Raw genomic sequence first — 24,915 nt, forward strand, 5'->3', positions numbered from 1 at the left:
CGCGAGCGCATTTCGTGACAAAATATTTCAAAATATTCCATTACCGTACTTAGAAGCATGTCAAACTCTGTTTAAAATCAATTGTTATGCTATTTTTCTCATAAAATAGCGATAATATTCCAACCGGGCAATGTTGTATTCATTCAAAGGCTGAAAGAAAGAAATTGAGTAGTCTCGTGAACGCGCATCTCAGTCTCACTGTCCCCAGGCTGACCACTCACAAACTCTCCAGCAGACACCCCATTCCACTTTCTGGCGGCTTTAGAGAGCCCATGGAAGCCTTAGAAAATGTCACGTTACAGCACAGATGCTGTATTTTCGATAGAGATGCAACAGAAGGACAACAAATTGTCAGACAGGGCTCTTCCTGTATGGAATCTTCTCAGGTTTTGGCCTGCCATATGAGTTCTGTTATACTCACAGACACCATTCAAACAGTTTTAGAAACTTTAGAGTGTTTTCTATCCAAATCTACTAATTATATGCATATTCTAGTTTCTGGGCAGGAGTAGTAACCAGATTAAATCGGGTACGTTTTTTATCCGGCCGTGAAAATACTGCCCCCTATCCCAAAGAAGTTAAAGTAATGATGGACTGTCGTTTCTCTTTGCTTATTTGAGCTGTTCTTGCCATAATTTGGACTAGGTATTTTACCAAATAGGGCTATCTTCTGTATACCCCCCCTACCTTGTCACAACACAACTGATTGGCTCAAATGCATTAAGAAGGAAAGAAATTCCACAAATTAACTTTTAAGAAGGCACACCTTCCAGGTGACTACCTCATGAAGCTGGTTGACAGAATGCCAAGAGTGTGCAAAGCTGTCACCAAGACAAAGGGTGGCTACTTTAAAGAATCTTAAATATACAATATATTTTGATTTGTTTAACACTTTTTTGGTTACTACATGATTCCATATGTGTTATTTCATAGTTTTGATGTCTTCACTATTATTCTACAATGTAGAAAATAGTAAAAATAAAGAAAAAACCCTTGTGTTCTAAAACTTGTGACCTGTAGTGTAGAGAACCATACTGCTACTGGCAGGTGGATGCATTCCAAATGACACAATATTCCCTGTAGAGTGCAGGGCTCTGGTCTAAAGTAGTGCACTATATAGGGAATAGGGTGCCATTTGAGACACAGAACTGGAAACTGTGCTGATGTAAACATCTAGAGAACATGGAACTGTACCATCCTAACAAGGTAAACATCTAGAGAACATGGAACTGTACCATCAATACAAGGTAAACATCTAGAGAACATGGAACTGTACCATCAATACAAGGTAAACATCTAGAGAACATGGAACTGTACCATCAATACAAGGTAAACATCTAGAGAACATGGAACTGTACCATCAATACAAGGTAAACATCTAGAGAACATGGAACTGTACCATCAATACAAGGTAAACATCTAGAGAACATGGAACTGTACCATCAATACAAGGTAAACATCTAGAGAACATGGAACTGTACCATCCTAACAAGGTAAACATCTAGAGAACATGGAACTGTACCATCCTAACAAGGTAAACATCTAGAGAACATGGAACTGTACCATCAATACAAGGTAAACATCTAGAGAACATGGAACTGTACCATCAATACAAGGTAAACATCTAGAGAACATGGAACTGTACCATCAATACAAGGTAAACATCTAGAGAACATGGAACTGTACCATCAATACAAGGTAAACATCTAGAGAACATGGAACTGTACCATCAATACAAGGTAAACATCTAGAGAACATGGAACTGTACCATCAATACAAGGTAAACATCTAGAGAACATCAATACACAGCTAATAGGAAGGTCTGATACATAATAATTCAGAATTACTTCACAGTACAAGTTGACAGTAGTGTGTGTGTGTGTGTGTGTGTGTGTGTGTGTGTGTGTGTGTGTGTGTGTGTGTGTGTGTGTGTGTGTGTGTGTGTGTGTGTGTGTGTGTGTGTGTGTGTGTGTGTGTGTGTGTGTGTGTGTGTGTGTGTGTGTGTGTGCGCGCTTCTTCCCAATGACAATGCTAATGATAGCCGATAGACTACAAACTACGTTTCTGATCGATAGCGGTCCTCAGTCGTCCTGGCGTGATGTCATTCAGTTGTTGTTTAGGACCCACCAGGAGGCTGAGAAGAGAGGAGAGAGAAGAGCGGGAGAGAAGAGAAGGAGAGAGGGAGAGAAGAGCAGGAGAGAAGAGAAGGAGGGAGAGAAGAGAGGGAGAGAAGAGAAGAGAGGGAGAGAAGAGAGAAGAGAAGGAGAGAAGGAGAGAAGAGAGGGAGAGAAGAGAAGGAAGGGAGAGAGGGAGAGAAGAGAGAAGAGAAGGAGAGAAGAGAAGGAGAGAAGTGAGGGAGAGAAGAGAGAAGACACACTTACTCACAAACACTGATCCATTACATAATAAACCGCTTCCAAATCAACATGTCTAAACTGTCCTCCTCAGAATCAATGTAACTCCCCGGGAGGCCGGAGTGCGAAGGGGATCGCGTTCAAGGGAACAGAGGACTATATTGATTGAGCTGGCAAGATGGAACCAACGGAAGACTGCTTCTCTGTAGATCAGCTGGTAGAACATGACGCTTGAAATACCAGGATAGCGGGTTCAATTCCCGGGACTGTAACTTGCTTTGTAGAAAAGCGGCTGCTCAATGGCATATAGTTAAGCAATAAGGCCCGATGGGTTGTGGTACATGGCCAATATACCACGGCTAAGGGCTGTTATTATGGACGACGCAACGCGGAGTAGCTGGATACAACTCTTAGCCGTGGTATATTGGCCATATACCACAAACCCCCGAGGTGCCTTATTGCTATTATAAACTGGTTACCAAAGTCATTAGAGCAGTACAATTACATGTTTTGTCATACCCATGGTATACGGTCTGATATACTACAGCTGTCAGCCAATCAGCATTCAGCATGCGCTAACCCCCCCCGGTTTATAATTGTTAAAGAATCCCCCTGCCGAGGGCGTTACAGGACGCTATATCACTGTGTTGTGTGCACGTTTACTTTCTGGAGCTACTCTGTCTGGCTCTCACTCATCCTTCTCACGTCAGAGATCATATCTCCTTCGAGAACATGGCTTCAGCCAATCAGACAATAGCTGATATTTCCTCCAGGACATGGCTTCAGCCAATCAGACAATAGCTGATATTTCCTCCAGGACATGGCTTCAGCCAATCAGACAATAGCTGATATTTCCTCCAGGACATGGCTTCAGCCAATCAGACAATAGCTGATATTTCCTCCAGGACATGGCTTCAGCCAATCAGACAATAGCTGATATTTCCTCCAGGACATGGCTTCAGCCAATCAGACAATAGCTGATATTTCCTCCAGGACATGGCTTCAGCCAATCAGACAATAGCTGATATTTCCTCCAGGACATGGCTTCAGCCAATCAGACAATAGCTGATATTTCCTCCAGAACATGGCTTCAGCCAATCAGACAATAGCTGATATTTCCTCCAGAACATGGCTTCAGCCAATCAGACAATAGCTGATATTTCCTCCAGGACATGGCTTCAGCCAATCAGACAATAGCTGATATTTCCTCCAGGACATGGCTTCAGCCAATCAGACAATAGCTGATATTTCCTCCAGGACATGGCTTCAGCCAATCAGACAATAGCTCATATTGTACAACAGCTGATGAAACTAACACTGGTAAAAGTGTGAAAATATTTGATCAGTGTTTTATTTCCTGATAGATGCTGGTTGAAAACACAATCTACACAGGATCTTCTAAATCAACAGGTTTCTATGGGCGGGAGTTCCAGCTTGCCTGGTGACGTCACCCTGCGCTAAATTGGTTAACAGACCAATAACAAAGAGAGTTCCAAACCTCTCTGCCAATAACAGATAACTTTAAGTTTTTTTTTTGTTTCACTCCCCACAGTCCCAGCAAAATTCATACTTGAGAAATAGTATTTTGCTAAAAAAAATATATTTTGTCCAGTTTAAATGGGAAAAATATTACAGTAGCTAGGTTTCCATTCAATATGTGACAGATTCTCATGCGAATATTCAAAAATATGCTAATCTTCCCACCAGAGATGTGTTTCCATCAAACTGACTTTTTTTTGCAGATAAAAGGCTGTGAGTCCGTGACATAAAATAAACTTTAGTAGTTAAACTCCCATGTACCAAATTAAAAATAGAATTTAAATGTGTTTCCATCTCATTTTCAACTCTACTAGATGGTTTTGTCACAAACATTTTGAGTTATATAACAAATGTTCCCACTCAGGATTCCACAGTATGAGATTATTATGGATAAGAGCGATATTATTTGTATTTGTCAAAATGGCAGCCAAACAATCCATCATCATCATCATGTCACCAGAATAAGACTCTCAATATTTATTGGAAAGGAGAATCAAGCTCATCACCGTGCACTTTCACCACCCACCCTGTGAAGTTCATCAGTTATTTCATCTGTAACCTAACAATCTGCATCCCAAATCTTTCCCAAATCTTAGTGACTCCAAGTTTACTTTGATTTGATGGTTATTATTTCAATATTAGCTCGTTAAAAGGTGTTTCCATTGCTATTTCTCAACTAATTAATTATACTGACACAAAAAGATCCCACCATGTCAAATAAACAGAATTGTTTGGCTTTTATAAAATTGGACCGGTATTTCATGTTTCCATCAGCCCCGGTCGTAACGTTTTTTTTCACGCGTCAGGTAACCATCCGCATGAAATAGTTGGATACATATCTGGTTAATAAGGAACTAAATTGTCACACCCCCCCCCAAAAAAATTGATTTGATATTGATGTAAAAACTGCTGCATTGGACCTTTAAGACAATGTTCAGAACATGTGAAAGAATTCAGTGTGAATCCCAGGTGTGTTATTGATTGCCAGGTGTGTTATTGATTGCCAGGTGTGTTATTGATTGCCAGGTGTGTTATTGATTGACAGGTGTGTTATTGATTGCCAGGTGTGTTATTGATTGCCGGGTGTGTTATTGATTGCCGGGTGTGTTATTGATTGCCGGGTGTGTTATTGATTGACAGGTGTGTTATTGATTGCCAGGTGTGTTATTGATTGCCAGGTGTGTTATTGATTGCCAGGTGTGTTATTGATTGCCAGGTGTGTTATTGATTGACAGGTGTGTTATTGATTGACAGGTGTGTTATTGATTGACGTACCAGGCACCAGCATGGTGGTCATGAGCTCCGGTGTCTCCAGGAAGTCCACGTTGCCTCTCTGGAACGTCTTACTGTAGTTCGTCTGGAGATGGCTGAAAGGACAGAAAAACACTTCAGTTTTCCAAGTGCTCAAAGTGCTTTTTAAGTCATAAGGTTTACATTTTTACATTTTAGTCATTTAGCAGACACTCTTATCCAGAGCGACTTACAGTAGTGAATACATACATTTCATACATTATTATTTATTTTTTTCCCCCCCGTACTGGTCCCCCTGTGGGAATCGAACCCACAACCCTGGCGTTGCAAACACCATGCTCTACTAACTGCGCCACACGGGACCCCAAGAAGAATCCCCCCCCCCCAAAAAATGGATGAATTCGAAACAGCAGGCAGAGAGACATATCTTCTTATCTCAGGTTTTATTTCATGAGTAGTTGAACGGATGTTTTTCGACTTCACATGATGTCTTCCTCAGAGGAAGTCTCACAGTGGGGGACAAACTGGAGAGTCAAAACATGTCAAGTGCTGTAATTTAGTTTCCACTGATAATGATTGTCAGCTAGAGAGAAAGACTACTTACTTCTTCCACACGTGGTTGTGTTCCCAGAACTCGTACAGAATGAAACGGGACTCTTTAGCCAGTCGCTGAACTGCCACACTAACCACAGAAGAAGAAGAAGAGGAAGAGGAAGTGTCTAATTAGCATGTAAGTGACATAAACATGTACGATTATACAGCTTAGACTGATTTTTGTTCAGATTTATTTTCCAGTCACTAAAAGTAGATTTGTCGAACATGTTCGTCAACTATGTTCTCCTTACAGCTTTGTGTTTTATTCCCAGAGAAATTCATTAGGATTTATTCAAACTACCGATTGAAACACTGGCAGGATTCTTGTTGTTTTGGGAATTGTTAATGACAAGACTTCTTTAATGTCATTCCATCCTGTAGGCTACTCTCTCTCTCTCTCTTTCTCTCTCTTTCAATTCAATTCAAGGGCTGTATTGGCATGGGAAACATACATTTCTTTCCCTCTCTCTCTCTCTCTCCCCTCCTTCTCTCCCTCTCTCTCTCTCTCTCTCAAAATCAATAACATGTATTTATAAAGCCCATTTCACATCAGCTATCTCAAAGTGCTTATACAGAAACCCAGCCTAAAACCCCAAACAGCAAGCAATGCAGATGTAGAAGCACGGTGGCTAGGAAAAACTCCCTAGAAAGGCCAGAACCTAGGAAGAAACCTAGAGAGGAACCAAGCTCTGAGGGGTGACCAGTCCTCTACTGGCTGTACAGGGTAGACCAGAGGAACCAGGCTCTGAGGGGTGGCCAGTCCTCTACTGGCTGTACTGGGTAGACCAGAGGAACCAGGCTCTGAGGGGTGGCCAGTCCTCTACTGGCTGTACTGGGTAGACCAGAGGAACCAGGCTCTGAGTGGTGGCCAGTCCTCTACTGGCTGTACTGGGTAGACCAGAGGAACCAGGCTCTGAGGGGTGGCCAGTCCTCTTCTGGCTGTACTGGGTAGACCAGAGGAACCAGGCTCTGAGGGGTGACCAGTCCTCTACTGACTGTACTGGGTAGAGAGGAACCAGGCTCTGAGGGGTGACCAGTCCTCTTCTGGCTGTACTGGGTAGACCAGAGGAACCAGGCTCTGAGGGGTGACCAGTCCTCTACTGGCTGTACTGGGTAGAGAGGAACCAGGCTCTGAGGGGTGGCCAGTCCTCTACTGGCTGTACTGGGTAGAGAGGAACCAGGCTCTGAGGGGTGGCCAGTCCTCTACTGGCTGTACTGGGTAGACCAGAGGAACCAGGCTCTGAGGGGTGACCAGTCCTCTTCTGGCTGTACTGGGTAGACCAGAGGAACCAGGCTCTGAGGGGTGACCAGTCCTCTACTGACTGTACTGGGTAGACCAGAGGAACCAGGCTCTGAGGGGTGGCCAGTCCTCTACTGGCTGTACTGGGTAGAGAGGAACCAGGCTCTGAGGGGTGACCAGTCCTCTTCTGGCTGTACTGGGTAGAGAGGAACCAGGCTCTGAGGGGTGGCCAGTCCTCTACTGGCTGTGCTGGGTAGAGAGGAACCAGTCTATGAGGGGCGACCAGTCCTCTACTGGCTGTACTGGGTAGACCAGAGGAACCAGGCTATGAGGGATGGCCAGTCCTCTACTGGCTGTACTGGGTAGACCAGAGGAACCAGGCTATGAGGGATGGCCAGTCCTCTACTGGCTGTACTGGGTAGACCAGAGGAACCAGGCTATGAGGGGTGACCAGTCCTCTACTGGCTGTACTGGGTAGACCAGAGGAACCAGGCTATGAGGGGTGACCAGTCCTCTACTGGCTGTACTGGGTAGACCAGAGGAACCAGGCTATGAGGAATGGCCAGTCCTCTACTGGCTGTACTGGGTAGACCAGAGGAACCAGGCTCTGAGGGATGACCAGTCCTCTACTGGCTGTACTGGGTAGACCAGAGGAACCAGGCTATGAGGGATGGCCAGTCCTCTACTGGCTGTACTGGGTAGACCAGAGGAACCAGGCTATGAGGGATGGCCAGTCCTCTACTGGCTGTACTGGGTAGACCAGAGGAACCAGGCTATGAGGGATGACCAGTCCTCTACTGGCTGTACTGGGTAGACCAGAGGAACCAGGCTATGAGGGATGGCCAGTCCTCTACTGGCTGTACTGGGTAGACCAGAGGAACCAGGCTATGAGGGATGGCCAGTCCTCTACTGGCTGTACTGGGTAGACCAGAGGAACCAGGCTATGAGGGGTGACCAGTCCTCTACTGGCTGTACTGGGTAGACCAGAGGAACCAGGCTATGAGGAATGGCCAGTCCTCTACTGGCTGTACTGGGTAGACCAGAGGAACCAGGCTCTGAGGGATGACCAGTCCTCTACTGGCTGTACTGGGTAGACCAGAGGAACCAGGCTATGAGGGATGGCCAGTCCTCTACTGGCTGTACTGGGTAGACCAGAGGAACCAGGCTATGAGGAATGGCCAGTCCTCTACTGGCTGTACTGGGTAGACCAGAGGAACCAGGCTATGAGGGATGACCAGTCCTCTACTGGCTGTACTGGGTAGACCAGAGGAACCAGGCTATGAGGGATGGCCAGTCCTCTACTGGCTGTACTGGGTAGACCAGAGGAACCAGGCTATGAGGGATGGCCAGTCCTCTACTGGCTGTACTGGGTAGACCAGAGGAACCAGGCTATGAGGGATGACCAGTCCTCTACTGGCTGTACTGGGTAGACCAGAGGAACCAGGCTATGAGGGATGGCCAGTCCTCTACTGGCTGTACTGGGTAGACCAGAGGAACCAGGCTATGAGGGATGGCCAGTCCTCTACTGGCTGTACTGGGTAGACCAGAGGAACCAGGCTATGAGGGATGGCCAGTCCTCTACTGGCTGTACTGGGTAGACCAGAGGAACCAGGCTATGAGGGATGGCCAGTCCTCTACTGGCTGTACTGGGTAGACCAGAGGAACCAGGCTATGAGGGGTGACCAGTCCTCTACTGGCTGTACTGGGTAGACCAGAGGAACCAGGCTATGAGGGGTGACCAGTCCTCTACTGGCTGTACTGGGTAGACCAGAGGAACCAGGCTATGAGGGGTGACCAGTCCTCTACTGGCTGTACTGGGTAGACCAGAGGAACCAGGCTATGAGGGATGGCCAGTCCTCTACTGGCTGTACTGGGTAGACCAGAGGAACCAGGCTATGAGGGATGACCAGTCCTCTACTGGCTGTACTGGGTAGACCAGAGGAACCAGGCTCTGAGGGATGACCAGTCCTCTACTGGCTGTACTGGGTAGACCAGAGGAACCAGGCTATGAGGGATGGCCAGTCCTCTACTGGCTGTACTGGGTAGACCAGAGGAACCAGGCTATGAGGGGTGACCAGTACTCTACTGGCTGTACTGGGTAGAGAGGAACCAGTCTATGAGGGGTGGCCAGTCCTCTTCTGGCTGTACTGGGTAGACCAGAGGAACCAGGCTCTGAGGGGTGGCCAGTCCTCTACTGGCTGTACTGGGTAGACCAGAGGAACCAGGCTATGAGGGATGGCCAGTCCTCTACTGGCTGTACTGGGTAGACCAGAGGAACCAGGCTATGAGGGATGACCAGTCCTCTACTGGCTGTACTGGGTAGACCAGAGGAACCAGGCTCTGAGGGGTGACCAGTCCTCTACTGGCTGTACTGGGTAGACCAGAGGAACCAGGCTATGAGGGATGGCCAGTCCTCTACTGGCTGTACTGGGTAGACCAGAGGAACCAGGCTATGAGGGATGGCCAGTCCTCTACTGGCTGTACTGGGTAGACCAGAGGAACCAGGCTATGAGGGATGGCCAGTCCTCTACTGGCTGTACTGGGTAGACCAGAGGAACCAGGCTATGAGGGATGACCAGTCCTCTACTGGCTGTACTGGGTAGACCAGAGGAACCAGGCTATGAGGGGTGACCAGTCCTCTACTGGCTGTACTGGGTAGACCAGAGGAACCAGGCTATGAGGGATGGCCAGTCCTCTACTGGCTGTACTGGGTAGACCAGAGGAACCAGGCTATGAGGGATGACCAGTCCTCTACTGGCTGTACTGGGTAGACCAGAGGAACCAGGCTCTGAGGGATGACCAGTCCTCTACTGGCTGTGCTGGGTAGACCAGAGGAACCAGGCTATGAGGGGTGACCAGTCCTCTACTGGCTGTACTGGGTAGACCAGAGGAACCAGGCTATGAGGGATGACCAGTCCTCTACTGGCTGTACTGGGTAGACCAGAGGAACCAGGCTATGAGGGATGGCCAGTCCTCTACTGGCTGTACTGGGTAGACCAGAGGAACCAGGCTATGAGGAATGACCAGTCCTCTACTGGCTGTGCTGGGTAGACCAGAGGAACCAGGCTATGAGGGATGGCCAGTCCTCTACTGGCTGTACTGGGTAGACCAGAGGAACCAGGCTATGAGGGGTGACCAGTCCTCTACTGGCTGTACTGGGTAGACCAGAGGAACCAGGCTATGAGGGGTGACCAGTCCTCTACTAGCTGTACTGGGTAGACCAGAGGAACCAGGCTATGAGGGATGGCCAGTCCTCATTCTTCAAGATGTTCAAATGTTCATAGATGACCAGCAGGATCAAATAATAATAATCACAGCGGTAGTAGAAGGTGCAACAGATCAGCACCTCAGGAGTAAATGTCAGTTGGCTTTTCATAGCCATAGTATTCAGAGTTTGAGACGGCAGGTTCGGTAAGGAGAAAGAGAGAGAAAGACAGAGAAAGACGACTTCCAGTGAGACTGAGTCACATACCCCTGCTGTGCCACATGGTATTTCTAAAGGCTCTGTGGCTATACAACACAACTACAACACAACTACACGTACAATCTGTATTTCCTCTCCTCTCCTGCCTCCTCCAGATTATCCGTACTGTGCATAACTCTCCCACTAATTTGACTGATCAGCAAAATCAGTGAGATGCAGTAAGCATGCTGTACTCTGCTCACTTTTACTGTGTAAACACCACGTATTTCTCTGACTAGACCGATGAAGGGGTTAGAGTGTTGGGCCAGTAACCCAAAGGTCGCTAGTTTGAAAACCCAGAGTCAACAAGGTTAAATAAATCTGTTGATTTGTGTTTCAGGGGAAGCTGGGATATGAAAAAATAAAAAAATAAAAACATTTATAATGTACATGTGTGAAATAGCACACATATAAAAACCCACCAAGATATTAAACTGGCTTTTTTTAAAACCCCCAGTAGTAGACTTAATGTGCCTGAAAAACTAAAATGTTTCTATTTACGACAGGAAGTTGTTGTTGAAAGACAGAGTTGTAGTGTATGAGCTCTTACTGCAGGCACCCGGTCTGGGCGCAGGCACACTCCATGTACTGTCTGAGAGCCAGCCGGAACTCATCCAGGTACTCCTCCAACACATTCAGCTGCCTCTGGACTATCAGGATGTGCTGGGAGGGGACAGAGGACAGACAAGGCAGGGGACAGCGGACAGACAGGACAGAGGACAGACAGGACAGAGGACAGAGGACATACAGGACAGAGGACAGACAGGACAGAGGATGGACAGGACAGGGGACAGAGGACAGACAGGGCAGGGGACAGAGGACAGACAGGGCAGAGGACAGACAGGACAGAGGATGGACAGGACAGGGGACAGAGGACAGACAGGGCAGGGGACAGACAGGGCAGGGGACAGACAGGACAGGGGACAGGGACAGACAGGACAGGGGACAGAGGAGAGGACAGACAGGACAGACAGGACAGGGGACAGACAGGGGACAGACAGGACAGGGGACAGACAGGACAGGGGACAGACAGGACAGGGGACAGACAGGACAGGGGACAGAGGACAGAGTATATTAGACAGGGGTGTGAGGGAAGCTATCTGGGAGGGAGAAGGCTTCTTCTTCGGCTGTCACTAAGGACACAGACCTTCAGCTGAGGGTGGTGGGACCATGGGACTTGTAATCCTGACATGTCCTCTGTGAAAGGTTTACCCCATAGAAATACAACCACCAGAATGGCCATAGCCCTTACAGACCCATTACAGACCTATTGACTTGAAAGGAGAGACCCATTCTAGCGATTCTATTTCAGTGGTTTACCCTCTATGCACTAGTTAAATTGCAGCACAGTAATTGGAGATTGGTAGGATCAGGCGTTGTGAAAGTAGCTGCCTACATATAAACAACAACACATAAACAACAACATAACAACACATAAACAACAACATAACAACACATAAACAACAACATAACACATAAACAACAACATAACAACACATAAACAACAACATAACAACACATAAACAGCAACATAACAACACATAAACAACAACATAACAACACATAAACAACAACATAACAACACATAAACAACAACATAACACATAAACAACAACATAACAACACATAAACAGACTTGGGATAATAACAGCTCATATTATTATCCCTCAGGGGTGCGTGCTCAGTCCCCTCCTGTACTCCCTGTTCACCCACGACTGCATGGCCAAGCACGACTCCAACACCATCATTAAGTTTGCTGACGACACAACAGTGCTAGGCCTGATCACCGACAACGATGAGACAGTCTATAGGGAGGAGGTCAGAGACCAGGACAACATCCTCTCCTTCAACGTGATCAAGACAAAGGAGATGATTGTGGACTACAGGAAAAGGAGGACCGAGCACGCCCCCATTCTCATCGACGGGGCTGTAGTGGAGCGGGTTGAGAGCTTCAAGTTCCTTGGTGTCCACATCACCAACAAACTAACATGGTCCAAACACACCAAGACAGTCGTGAAGAGGGCACGACAAAACCTATTCCCCCTCAGGAGACTGAAAAGATTTGGTATGGGTCCTGAGATCGTCAAAAGGTTCTACAGCTGCACCATCGAGAGCATCCTGACGGGTCACATCACTGCCTGTTATGGCAACTCCTCGGGCCTCCGACTGCAAAGGCACTACAGAGGGTAGTGCGTACGGCCCAATACATCACTGGGGCCAAGCTTCCTGCCGTCCAGGACCTCTACACCAGGTGGTGTCAGAGGAAGGCTCTAAAAATTGTCAAAGACTCCAGCCACCCTAGTCATGGACTGTTCTCTCTGCTACTGCACGGCAAGTGGTACCAGAGCACCAAGTCTAGGTCCAAGAGGCTTCTAAACAGCTTCTACCCCCAAGCCATAAGACTCCTGAACATCTAATCAAATGGCAACTCAGACCCCTCTATTACGCTGCTGCTACTCTCTGTTATTATTCATAGCCACTTTAATAACTCTACCTACATGTACACAATTACCTCAATTACCTCGACACTGGTGCCTCCACACATTGACCCTGTACCGTAACACCCTGTATATAGCCTCCACATTGACTCTGTACCGGTACCCCCTGTATATAGCCTCCAAATTGACTCTGTACCGTAACACCCTGTATATAGCCTCCAAATTTACTCTGTACCGTAATACCCTGTATATAGCCTCCAAATTGACTCTGTACCGTAATACCCTGTATATAGCCTCCACATTACTCTTACGTTAGTCTCCACATTGACTCTGTACCGTAATACCCTGTATATAGCCTCCACATTGACTCTGTACCGTAATACCCTGTATATAGCCCCTCTAATGTTATTTACTGCTGCTCTTCAATTATTTGTTTTTCTTATCTCTTACTTTTTGGGGGGGGAGTTTCTTAAAATTGCATTGTTGGTTAAGGGCTTGTAAGTAAGCATTTCACTGTGAGGTCTACTACACCTGTTGTATTCAGCATTTCACTGTAAGGTCTACTACACCTGTTGTATTCAGCATTTCACTGTGAGGTCTACTACACCTGTTGTATTCAGCATTTCACTGTGAGGTCTACTACACCTGTTGTATTCAGCATTTCACTGTGAGGTCTACTACACCTGTTGTATTCAGCATTTCCACTGTGAGGTCTACTACACCTGTTGTATTCAGCATTTCACTGTGAGGTCTACTACACCTGTTGTATTCAGCATTTCACTGTGAGGTCTACTACACCTGTTGTATTCAGCATTTCACTGTGAGGTCTACTACACCTGTTGTATTCAGCATTTCACTGTGAGGTCTACTACACCTGTTGTATTCAGCATTTCACTGTGAGGTCTACTACACCTGTTGTATTCAGCATTTCACTGTGAGGTCTACTACACCTGTTGTATTCAGCATTTCACTGTGAGGTCTACTACACCTGTTGTATTCAGCATTTCACTGTGAGGTCTACTACACCTGTTGTATTCAGCATTTCACTGTGAGGTCTACTACACCGGTTGTATTCAGCATTTCACTGTGAGGTCTACTACACCGGTTGTATTCAGCATTTCACTGTGAGGTCTACTACACCTGTTGTATTCAGCATTTCACTGTGAGGTCTACTACACCTGTTGTATTCAGCATTTCACTGTGAGCTCTACTACACCTGTTGTATTCAGCATTTCACTGTGAGGTCTACTACACCTGTTGTATTCAGCATTTCACTGTAAGGTCTACTACACCTGTTGTATTCAGCATTTCACTGTGAGGTCTACTACACCTGTTGTATTCAGCGTTTCACTGTGAGGTCTTCTACACCTGTTGTATTCAGCATTTCACTGTGAGGTCTACTACACCTGTTGTATTCAGCATTTCACTGTGAGGTCTACTACACCTGTTATATTCAGCATTTCACTGTGAGGTCTACTACACCTGTTGTATTCAGCATTTAACTGTGAGGTCTACACCTGTTGTATTCAGCATTTCACTGTGAGGTCTACTACACCTGTTATATTCAGCATTTCACTGTGAGGTCTACTACACCTGTTGTATTCAGCATTTCACTGTGAGGTCTACTACACCTGTTGTATTCAGCATTTCACTGTGAGGTCTACTACACCTGTTGTATTCAGTATTTCACTGTGAGGTCTACTACACCTGTTGTATTCAGTATTTCACTGTGAGGTCTACTACACCTGTTGTATTCAGCATTTCACTGTGAGGTCTACTACACCTGTTGTATTCAGCATTTCACTGTAAGGTCTACTACACCTGTTGTATTCAGCATTTCACTGTGAGGTCTACTACACCTGTTGTATTCAGCATTTCACTGTAAGGTCTACTACACCTGTTGTATTCAGCATTTCACTGTAAGGTCTACTACACCTGTTGTATTCAGCATTTCACTGTTAGGTCTACTACACCTGTTGTATTCAGCATTTCACTGTGAGGTCTACTACACCTGTTGTATTCAGCATTTCACTGTGAGGTCTACTACACCTGTTGTATTCAGCATTTCACTGTGAGGTCTACTGTTGTATTCAGCATTTCACTGTGAGGTCTACTACACCTGTTGTATTCAGCATTTCACTGTGAGGTCTACTACACCTGTTGTATTCAGCATTTCACTGTGAGGTCTACTACACCTGTTGTATTCAGCATTTCACTGTAAGGTCTACTACACCTGTTGTATTCAGCATTTCACTGTGAGGTCTACTACACCTGTTGTATTCAGCATTTCACTGTGAGGTCTACTACACCTGTTGTATTCAGCATTTCACTGTGAGGTCTACTACACCTGTTGTATTCAGCATTTCACTGTGAGGTCTACTACACCTGTTGTATTCAGCATTTCACTGTGAGGTCTACTACACCTGTTGTATTCAGTATTTCACTGTGAGGTCTACTACACCTGTTGTATTCAGTATTTCACTGTGAGGTCTACTACACCTGTTGTATTCAGCATTTCACTGTGAGGTCTACTACACCTGTTGTATTCAGCATTTCACTGTAAGGTCTACTACACCTGTTGTATTCAGCATTTCACTGTGAGGTCTACTACACCTGTTGTATTCAGCATTTCACTGTAAGGTCTACTACACCTGTTGTATTCAGCATTTCACTGTAAGGTCTACTACACCTGTTGTATTCAGCATTTCACTGTTAGGTCTACTACACCTGTTGTATTCAGCATTTCACTGTGAGGTCTACTACACCTGTTGTATTCAGCATTTCACTGTGAGGTCTACTACACCTGTTGTATTCAGCATTTCACTGTGAGGTCTACTGTTGTATTCAGCATTTCACTGTGAGGTCTACTACACCTGTTGTATTCAGCATTTCACTGTGAGGTCTACTACACCTGTTGTATTCAGCATTTCACTGTGAGGTCTACTACACCTGTTGTATTCAGCATTTCACTGTAAGGTCTACTACACCTGTTGTATTCAGCATTTCACTGTGAGGTCTACTACACCTGTTGTATTCAGCATTTCACTGTGAGGTCTACTACACCTGTTGTATTCAGCATTTCACTGTGAGGTCTACTACACCTGTTGTATTCAGCATTTCACTGTGAGGTCTACTACACCTGTTGTATTCAGCATTTCACTGTGAGGTCTACTACACCTGTTGTATTCAGCATTTCACTGTGAGGTCTACTACACCTGTTATATTCAGCATTTCACTGTGAGGTCTACTACACCTGTTGTATTCAGCATTTAACTGTGAGGTCTACACCTGTTGTATTCAGCATTTCACTGTGAGGTCTACTACACCTGTTATATTCAGCATTTCACTGTGAGGTCTACTACACCTGTTGTATTCAGCATTTCACTGTGAGGTCTACTACACCTGTTGTATTCAGCATTTCACTGTGAGGTCTACTACACCTGTTGTATTCAGCATTTCACTGTAAGGTCTACTACACCTGTTGTATTCAGCATTTCACTGTGAGGTCTACTACACCTGTTGTATTCAGCATTTCACTGTAAGGTCTACTACACCTGTTGTATTCAGCATTTCACTGTAAGGTCTACTACACCTGTTGTATTCAGCATTTCACTGTTAGGTCTACTACACCTGTTGTATTCAGCATTTCACTGTGAGGTCTACTACACCTGTTGTATTCAGCATTTCACTGTGAGGTCTACTACACCTGTTGTATTCAGCATTTCACTGTGAGGTCTACTACACCTGTTGTATTCAGCATTTCACTGTGAGGTCTACTACACCTGTTGTATTCAGCATTTCACTGTGAGGTCTACTACACCTGTTGTATTCAGCATTTCACTGTGAGGTCTACTACACCTGTTGTATTCAGCATTTCACTGTGAGGTCTACACCTGTTGTATTCAGCATTTCACTGTAAGGTCTACTACACCTGTTGTATTCAGCATTTCACTGTGAGGTCTACTACACCTGTTGTATTCAGCATTTCACTGTGAGGTCTACTACACCTGTTGTATTCAGCATTTCACTGTGAGGTCTACTACACCTGTTGTATTCAGCATTTCACTGTGAGGTCTACTACACCTGTTGTATTCAGCATTTCACTGTGAGGTCTACTACACCTGTTGTATTCAGCATTTCACTGTGAGGTCTACTACACCTGTTGTATTCAGCATTTCACTGTAAGGTCTACTACACCTGTTGTATTCAGCATTTCACTGTGAGGTCTACTACACCTGTTGTATTCAGCATTTCACTGTAAGGTCTACTACACCTGTTGTATTCAGCATTTCACTGTGAGGTCTACTACACCTGTTGTATTCAGCATTTCACTGTGAGGTCTACTACACCTGTTGTATTCAGCATTTCACTGTGAGGTCTACTACACCTGTTGTATTCAGCATTTCACTGTGAGGTCTACTACACCTGTTATATTCAGCATTTCACTGTGAGGTCTACTACACCTGTTGTATTCAGCATTTAACTGTGAGGTCTACACCTGTTGTATTCAGCATTTCACTGTGAGGTCTACTACACCTGTTATATTCAGCATTTCACTGTGAGGTCTACTACACCTGTTGTATTCAGCATTTCACTGTGAGGTCTACTACACCTGTTATATTCAGCATTTCACTGTGAGGTCTACTACACCTGTTGTATTCAGCATTTCACTGTGAGGTCTACTACACCTGTTGTATTCAGCATTTCACTGTGAGGTCTACTACACCTGTTGTATTCAGCATTTCACTGTGAGGTCTACACCTGTTGTATTCAGCATTTCACTGTGAGGTCTACTACACCTGTTGTATTCAGCATTTCACTGTGAGGTCTACTACACCTGTTATATTCAGCATTTCACTGTGAGGTCTACTACACCTGTTGTATTCAGCATTTCACTGTAAGGTCTACTACACCTGTTGTATTCAGCATTTCACTGTGAGGTCTACTACACCTGTTGTATTCAGCATTTCACTGTGAGGTCTACTACACCTGTTGTATTCAGCATTTCACTGTGAGGTCTACTACACCTGTTGTATTCAGCATTTCACTGTGAGGTCTACTACACCTGTTGTATTCAGCATTTCACTGTGAGGTCTACTACACCTGTTGTATTCAGCATTTCACTGTGAGGTCTACTACACCTGTTGTATTCAGCATTTCACTGTGAGGTCTACTACACCTGTTGTATTCAGCATTTCACTGTGAGGTCTACTACACCTGTTGTATTCAGCATTTCACTGTGAGGTCTACACCTGTTGTATTCAGCATTTTACTGTAAGGTCTACTACACCTGTTGTATTCAGCATTTCACTGTGAGGTCTACACCTGTTGTATTCAGCATTTCACTGTACGTTCTACTACACCTGTTGTATTCAGCATTTCACTGAGGTCTACTACACCTGTTGTATTCAGCATTTCACTGTAAGGTCTACTACACCTGTTGTATTCAGCATTTCACTGTAAGGTCTACTACACCTGTTGTATTCAGCATTTCACTGTAAGGTCTACTACACCTGTTGTATTCGGAGCATGTGACCAATACAATTGAATTTGAAGGAAATTAAAGCTTCATCCCAAATGGCATCCTATTTCCTATTTAGTGCACTACCAGGGTCCCTGGTCTAAAGTAGTGCACTACCAGGGTCCCTGGTCTAAAGTAGTGCACTACCAGGGTCCCTGGTCTAAAGTAGTGTACTAACCAGGGTCCATGGTCTAAAGTAGTGCACTAACCAGGGTCCATGGTCTAAAGTAGTGTACTACCAGGGTCCATGGTCTAAAGTAGTGTACTACCAGGGTCCCTGGTAGTAGTGCACTATATAGGGAATAGCGTTCCATTTGGTGCATACCCAGTCTGTTGTTGAGAGAGTCAGGGTTTGTTGACAGTAGCAGAAGGGGCTGATGGGTACAGCAAGTGAAAGCTTTCTCCCCTGGGTCACCAGTGAACTCTGAGCTGGTTCTGTACTAATAAATCTCTCTCTCTCTCTCTCTCTCTCTCTCTCTCTCTCTCTCTCTCTCTCTCTCTCTCTCTCTCTCTCTCTCTCTCTCTCTCTCTCTCTCTCTCTCTCTCTCTCTCTCTCTCTCTCTCTCTCTCTCTCTCTCTCTCTCTCTCTCTCTCTCTCTCTCTCTCTCTCTCTCTCTCTCTCTCTCTCTCTCTCTCTCTCTCTCTCTCTCTCTCTCTCTCTCTCTCTCTCTCTCTCTCTCTCTCTCTCTCTCTCTCTCTCTCTCTCTCTCTCTCTCTGCGCTAATTGGAGCCCGTATAGCTCACAAACAGACTCGCACAAGGGTTCAGAGTCCAATGCATTATGTAATGACAAACTACATACGTGACGAAAATTCACTGTTTCACTGTAAAATATGATCAATTGGTTACCATACATTCACAATTTCAGTATTTTACCACAGGTTATATGTGAAACTGTTGCACTAGTTAAGTACTATCCAAAATGGACGCCTCCTGAGCCCTGTGGACACATCTATTCTCTAACAACTATCAATATGATTGGTTCTCACATATGATCTGCTGTGTCTATAGTGATTGGTTCCCTCATATGATCTGCTGTGTTTATAGTGATTGGTTCCCTCGTATGATCTGCTGCTGTGTCTATAGTGATTGGTTCCCTCATATGATCTGCTGTGTCTATAGTGATTGGTTCCCTCATATGATCTGCTGTGTTTATAGTGATTGGTTCCCTCATATGATCTGCTGTGTCTATAGTGATTGGTTCCCTCATATGATCTGCTGTGTTTATAGTGATTGGTTCCCTCATATGATCTGCTGTGTCTATAGTGATTGGTTCCCTCATATGATCTGCTGTGTTTATAGTGATTGGTTCCCTCGTATGATCTGCTGTGTTTATAGTGATTGGTTCCCTCGTATGATCTGCTGCTGTGTCTATAGTGATTGGTTCCCTCATATGATCTGCTGTGTTTATAGTGATTGGTTCCCTCATATGATCTGCTGTGTCTATAGTGATTGGTTCCCTCGTATGATCTGCTGCTGTGTCTATAGTGATTGGTTCCCTCATATGATCTGCTGTGTCTATAGTGATTGGTTCCCTCGTATGATCTGGGGACGGTGAGGCTGATGACACATCAATGTGTGACGTTGTGAGGAGATAACACGGATCCATCCAAAATGGCGACCTATTGCCTTTATAGTGCACTACATTTTTTTTTTAAATCCGAGTCAAGCAGGGAACACACACACACACACACACACACACACACACACACACACAGTAGTAGCTCAATGTTGCCCAAACATGCTTTGCTTTCTACACCAAAAAAGTCCAAAAAGAGAGATAACGACTCAGAAAGACGCGAGGAGGAGGAGGAGGAGGAGGAGGAGGAGGAAAAAAACTACTGGAAGACAAGACAAGTTTCAGCCCCACTGTTTCCTTGACAACCATCTGCAGCTGATTCTGAATGTTCCAGGTCTTCTCTTCTGCCATGACAACAAACAGACCAGACGGACCAGACCAGACCGGACCGGACCAGACCGGACCAGACAGACCAGACCAGACAGACCAGACAGACCAGACCAGACAGACCAGACAGACCGGACCAGACCAGACAGACCAGACCAGACCAGACAGACCAGACCAGACCGGACCAGACCGGACCAGACCAGACAGACCAGACAGACCAGACAGACCAGACCAGACCGGACCAGACCGGACCAGACCGGACCAGACAGACCAGACCAGACAGACCGGACCAGACCGGACCAGACAGACCAGACCGGACCAGACAGACCGGACCAGACCAGACCAGACAGACCAGACCGGACCAGACAGACCGGACCAGACCAGACAGACCAGACCAGACAGACCAGACCGGACCAGACCAGACCGGACCAGACCAGACCGGACCAGACCGGACCAGACCAGACCAGACCAGACCAGACCAGACCAGACCAGACCAGACCGGACCAGACCAGACCAGACCGGACCAGACCGGACCAGACCAGACCAGACCAGACCAGACCGGACCAGACAGACCGGACAGACCAGACTGAACAGGGCGACAGACAGAACACGGTGACTGAACGAACAGGGCGACAGACAGAACAGGGTGACAGACAGAACAGGGTGACAGAACGAACAGGGTGACAGAACGAACAGGGTGCCAGAACGAACAGGGTCCCAGAACGAACAGGGCGACAGACCGAACACGGTGACTGAACGAACACGGTGACAGAACGAACAGGGTGACAGAACGAACAGGGTGACAGAACGAACAGGGTGACAGAACGAACAGGGTGACAGAACGAACAGGGTGCCAGAACGAACAGGGTCCCAGAACGAACAGGGCGACAGACAGAACACGGTGACTGAACGAACAGGGTGACAGAACGAACAGGGTGCCAGAACGAACACAGTGACAGAACGAACAGGGCGACAGACAGATAGAAGGGAGAGCTAATGCTAATAGTAGATAAGTTACTGATTTGGTGATTCCTTCCAACACCTCCTCTTCAACTGGCTCCATACGAACCTCCTGGAAGAAACCAGAGATTCAGTCAGTGTGTGTGTGTGTGTGTGTGTGTGTGTGTGTGTGTGTGTGTGTGTGTGTGTGTGTGTGTGTGTGTGTGTGTGTGTGTGCGTGCGTGCGTGCGTGCGTGCGTGCGTGTGTGCGTGCGTAGTATGCCTTGCTAAGAAATACTTCAGTAATTTACATGTTTACTGCACTGTGTGACTCATACAAGTCAGTGACCAGTGAGAGAGTGATAGAGAGATGGAGAGAGGGTTATAAAGAGATGGAGAGGGTTATAAAGAGATGGAGAGAGTTATAAAGAGATGGAGAGAGTTATAAAGAGATGGAGAGAGTGATAAAGAGATGGAGAGAGTGATAAAGAGATGGAGAGAGTGATAAAGAGATGGAGAGAGTGATAGAGAGATGGAGAGGGCTATAAAGAGATGGCGACGGTTATAAAGAGATGGAGGTAGTTATTGTTAAGTGATGACGCTGGAGAGGCGAAGCAGGTACGGGGGAGTCAAACATTTAATATGGAGCGGACATGGAACGAGACAGGGACAGCGTCAGCACACGGCTAACACAGACAAAGAACAATCAATACAGCAGCGGGGAACGGAGCAGGGGAACTGACAGATATAGGGGAGGTAATAAACAGGTGATGAGTGAGTCCAGGTGAGTCCAATATCGCTGATGCGCGTGACGAGGGAAGGCAGGTGTGCGTAATTGATGATGGCAGGAGTGCCTGATGCAGGGCAGACTAGCGCCCTCGAGCGCCAGGGGGAAAGAGCGAGAGCAGGCGTGACAGTTATAAAGAGATGGCGACGGAGAGAGTACTAAAGAGATGGAGAGAGTTTTAAAGAGATGGAGAGAGTTTTAAAGAGACGGAGAGAGTTTTAAAGAGACGGAGAGAGTTTTAAAGAGACGGAGAGAGTTTTAAAGAGACGGAGAGAGTTTTAAAGAGATGGAGAGAGTTTTAAAGAGATGGAGAGAGTTTTAAAGAGACGGAGAGAGTTTTAAAGAGACGGAGAGAGTTTTAAAGAGACGGAGAGAGTTTTAAAGAGATGGAGAGAGTTTTAAAGAGATGGAGAGAGTTTTAAAGAGATTGAGAGTTTTAAAGAGATGGAGAGAGTTTTAAAGAGATGGAGAGAGTTTTAAAGAGATGGAGAGAGTTTTAAAGAGACGGAGAGAGTTTTAAAGAGACGGAGAGAGTTTTAAAGAGACGGAGAGAGTTTTAAAGAGATGGAGAGAGTTTTAAAGAGATGGAGAGAGTTTTAAAGAGATGGAGAGAGTTTTAAAGAGACGGAGTAGTTTTAAAGAGATTGAGAGTTTTAAAGAGATTGAGAGTTTTAAAGAGATGGAGAGAGTTTTAAAGAGATGGAGAGAGTTTTAAAGAGATGGAGAGAGTTTTAAAGAGACGGAGAGAGTTTTAAAGAAACGGAGATTTAGGGAATAAAACCAGAGAGAGTGGATGGAATAGGGCGCTATATATTTTCCATGTACCTTTTTCTCTAGCCGGTCAATAAGCTTCTGGAGTCTGTTGACCTGAGTCATCCATTGGTTGTCCTCCTCATACAGACCTGGCAGAGTGGGAGCAGAACACACCCACAATGCATTGGCACATTTCCTCTGACCTGGGGTAATTCGGATGTAACTCGACTCAGTTGGAATAGAATAATGCTGTTTAGGCTGTGTGTGTGTCCACATGTCCGTGTCCGCGTGTGTGTGTGTCCACATGTCCGTGTGTGTGTGTGTGTGTGCGTGTCCACATGTCCGTGTGTGTGTGTGTGCGTGTCCACATGTCCGTGTGTGTGTGTGTGCGTGTCCACATGTCCGTGTGTGTGTGTGTGTGTCCACATGTCCGTGTGCGCGTGTGTGTGTGTACGTGTCCACATGTCCGTGTGCGTGTGTGTGTGTCCACATTTCCGTGTGCGTGTGTGTGTGTGTGCGTGTGTGTGTGTGTGTGTGTGTGTGTGTGTGTGTGTGTGTGTGTGTGTGTGTGTGTGTGTGTGTGTGTGTGTGTGTGTGTGTGTGTGTACTCTAATTCTCTGGGCGGTTGACATCCAATGACTTGATGTAGATAGATACAGCTTCTAATTCAGTTTGAAAAACTAGTTCTAAAACATGAAAAACATGTTAAATAGAGAATATAATCTGATTAAAATAGGGCCATGATTAAAGCAGAAGAAAAAAAAGACAACCAGTCATACTGAGTCACCAGCTGGTCCTACAGTATACCAGTCATACTGAGTCACCAGCTGGTCCTACAGTATACCAGTCATACTGAGTCACCAGCTGGTCCTACAGTATACCAGTCATACTGAGTCACCAGCTGGTCCTACAGTATACCAGTCATACTGAGTCACCAGCTGGTCCTACAGTATACCAGTCATACTGAGTCACCAGCTGGTCCTACAGTATACCAGTCATACTGAGTCACCAGCTGGTCCTACAGTATACCAGTCATACTGAGTCACCAGCTGGTCCTACAGTATACCAGTCATACTGAGTCACCAGCTGGTCCTACAGTATACCAGTCATACTGAGTCACCAGCCGGTCCTGCAGTATACCAGTCATACTGAGTCACCAGCCGGTCCTGCAGTATACCAGTCATACTGAGTCACCAGCCGGTCCTACAGTATACCAGTCATACTGAGTCACCAGCCGGTCCTGCAGTATACCAGTCATACTGAGTCACCAGCCGGTCCTGCAGTATACCAGTCATACTGAGTCACCAGCTGGTCCTGCAGTATACCAGTCATATTGAGTCACCAGCTGGTCCTACAGTATACCAGTCAGACTGAGTCACCAGCTGGTCCCACAGTATACCAGTCATACTGAGTCACCAGCCGGTCCTACAGTATACCAGTCATACTGAGTCACCAGCCGGTCCTACAGTATACCAGTCATACTGAGTCACCAGCCGGTCCTATAGTATACGAGTCATACTGAGTCACCAGCCGGTCCTACAGTATACCAGTCATACTGAGTCACCAGCCGGTCCTACAGTATACCAGTCATACTGAGTCACCAGCTGGTCCTACAGTATACCAGTCATACTGAGTCACCAGCTGGTCCTACAGTATACCAGTCATACTGAGTCACCAGCTGGTCCTACAGTATACCAGTCATACTGAGTCACCAGCCGGTCCTACAGTATACCAGTCATACTGAGTCACCAGCCGGTCCTACAGTATACCAGTCATACTGAGTCACCAGCTGGTCCTACAGTATACCAGTCAGACTGAGTCACCAGCTATTCCTACAGTATACCAGTCATATTGAGTCACCAGCTGGTCCAGCGGTATACCAGTCAGACTGAGTCACCAGCTGGTCCTACAGTATACCAGTCAGACTGAGTCACCAGCTATTCCTACAGCATACCAGTGATACTGAGTCTCAGCTGGTCCTACAGTATACCAGTCATACTGAGTCACCAGCTGGTCCTACAGTATACCAGTCATACTGAGTCACCAGCTGGTCCTACAGTATACCAGTCAGACTGAGTAACCAGCTGGTCCTACAGTATACCAGTCATCCTTAGTCACCAGCTGGTCCTA

At 46.1% G+C, this 24,915-nt stretch overlaps 1 protein-coding gene across 1 annotated transcript in view; it reads right to left on the bottom strand.

Moving 5' to 3' along the window:
- Nucleotides 1-1,968: 1,968 nt before the first annotated feature.
- The window catches only part of necab1 (N-terminal EF-hand calcium binding protein 1), an 82,994-nt gene continuing 60,047 nt past the window's right edge, over nt 1,969-24,915 (bottom strand). The window contains exons 8-13 of the mRNA XM_045709760.1: nt 22,858-22,934; nt 21,325-21,378; nt 10,992-11,104; nt 5,749-5,826; nt 5,169-5,260; nt 1,969-2,134 (exon numbers count right to left, since the gene is read on the bottom strand). Of these exons, the coding sequence (XP_045565716.1) occupies nt 2,106-2,134; nt 5,169-5,260; nt 5,749-5,826; nt 10,992-11,104; nt 21,325-21,378; nt 22,858-22,934 (443 nt within the window). The 3' untranslated portion in view covers nt 1,969-2,105. The remainder of the gene's footprint in view (nt 2,135-5,168; nt 5,261-5,748; nt 5,827-10,991; nt 11,105-21,324; nt 21,379-22,857; nt 22,935-24,915) is intronic.

Source organism: Salmo salar, chromosome ssa27 (assembly GCF_905237065.1).
Source record: "Salmo salar chromosome ssa27, Ssal_v3.1, whole genome shotgun sequence".
NCBI classification, from domain to species: domain Eukaryota; kingdom Metazoa; phylum Chordata; class Actinopteri; order Salmoniformes; family Salmonidae; genus Salmo; species Salmo salar.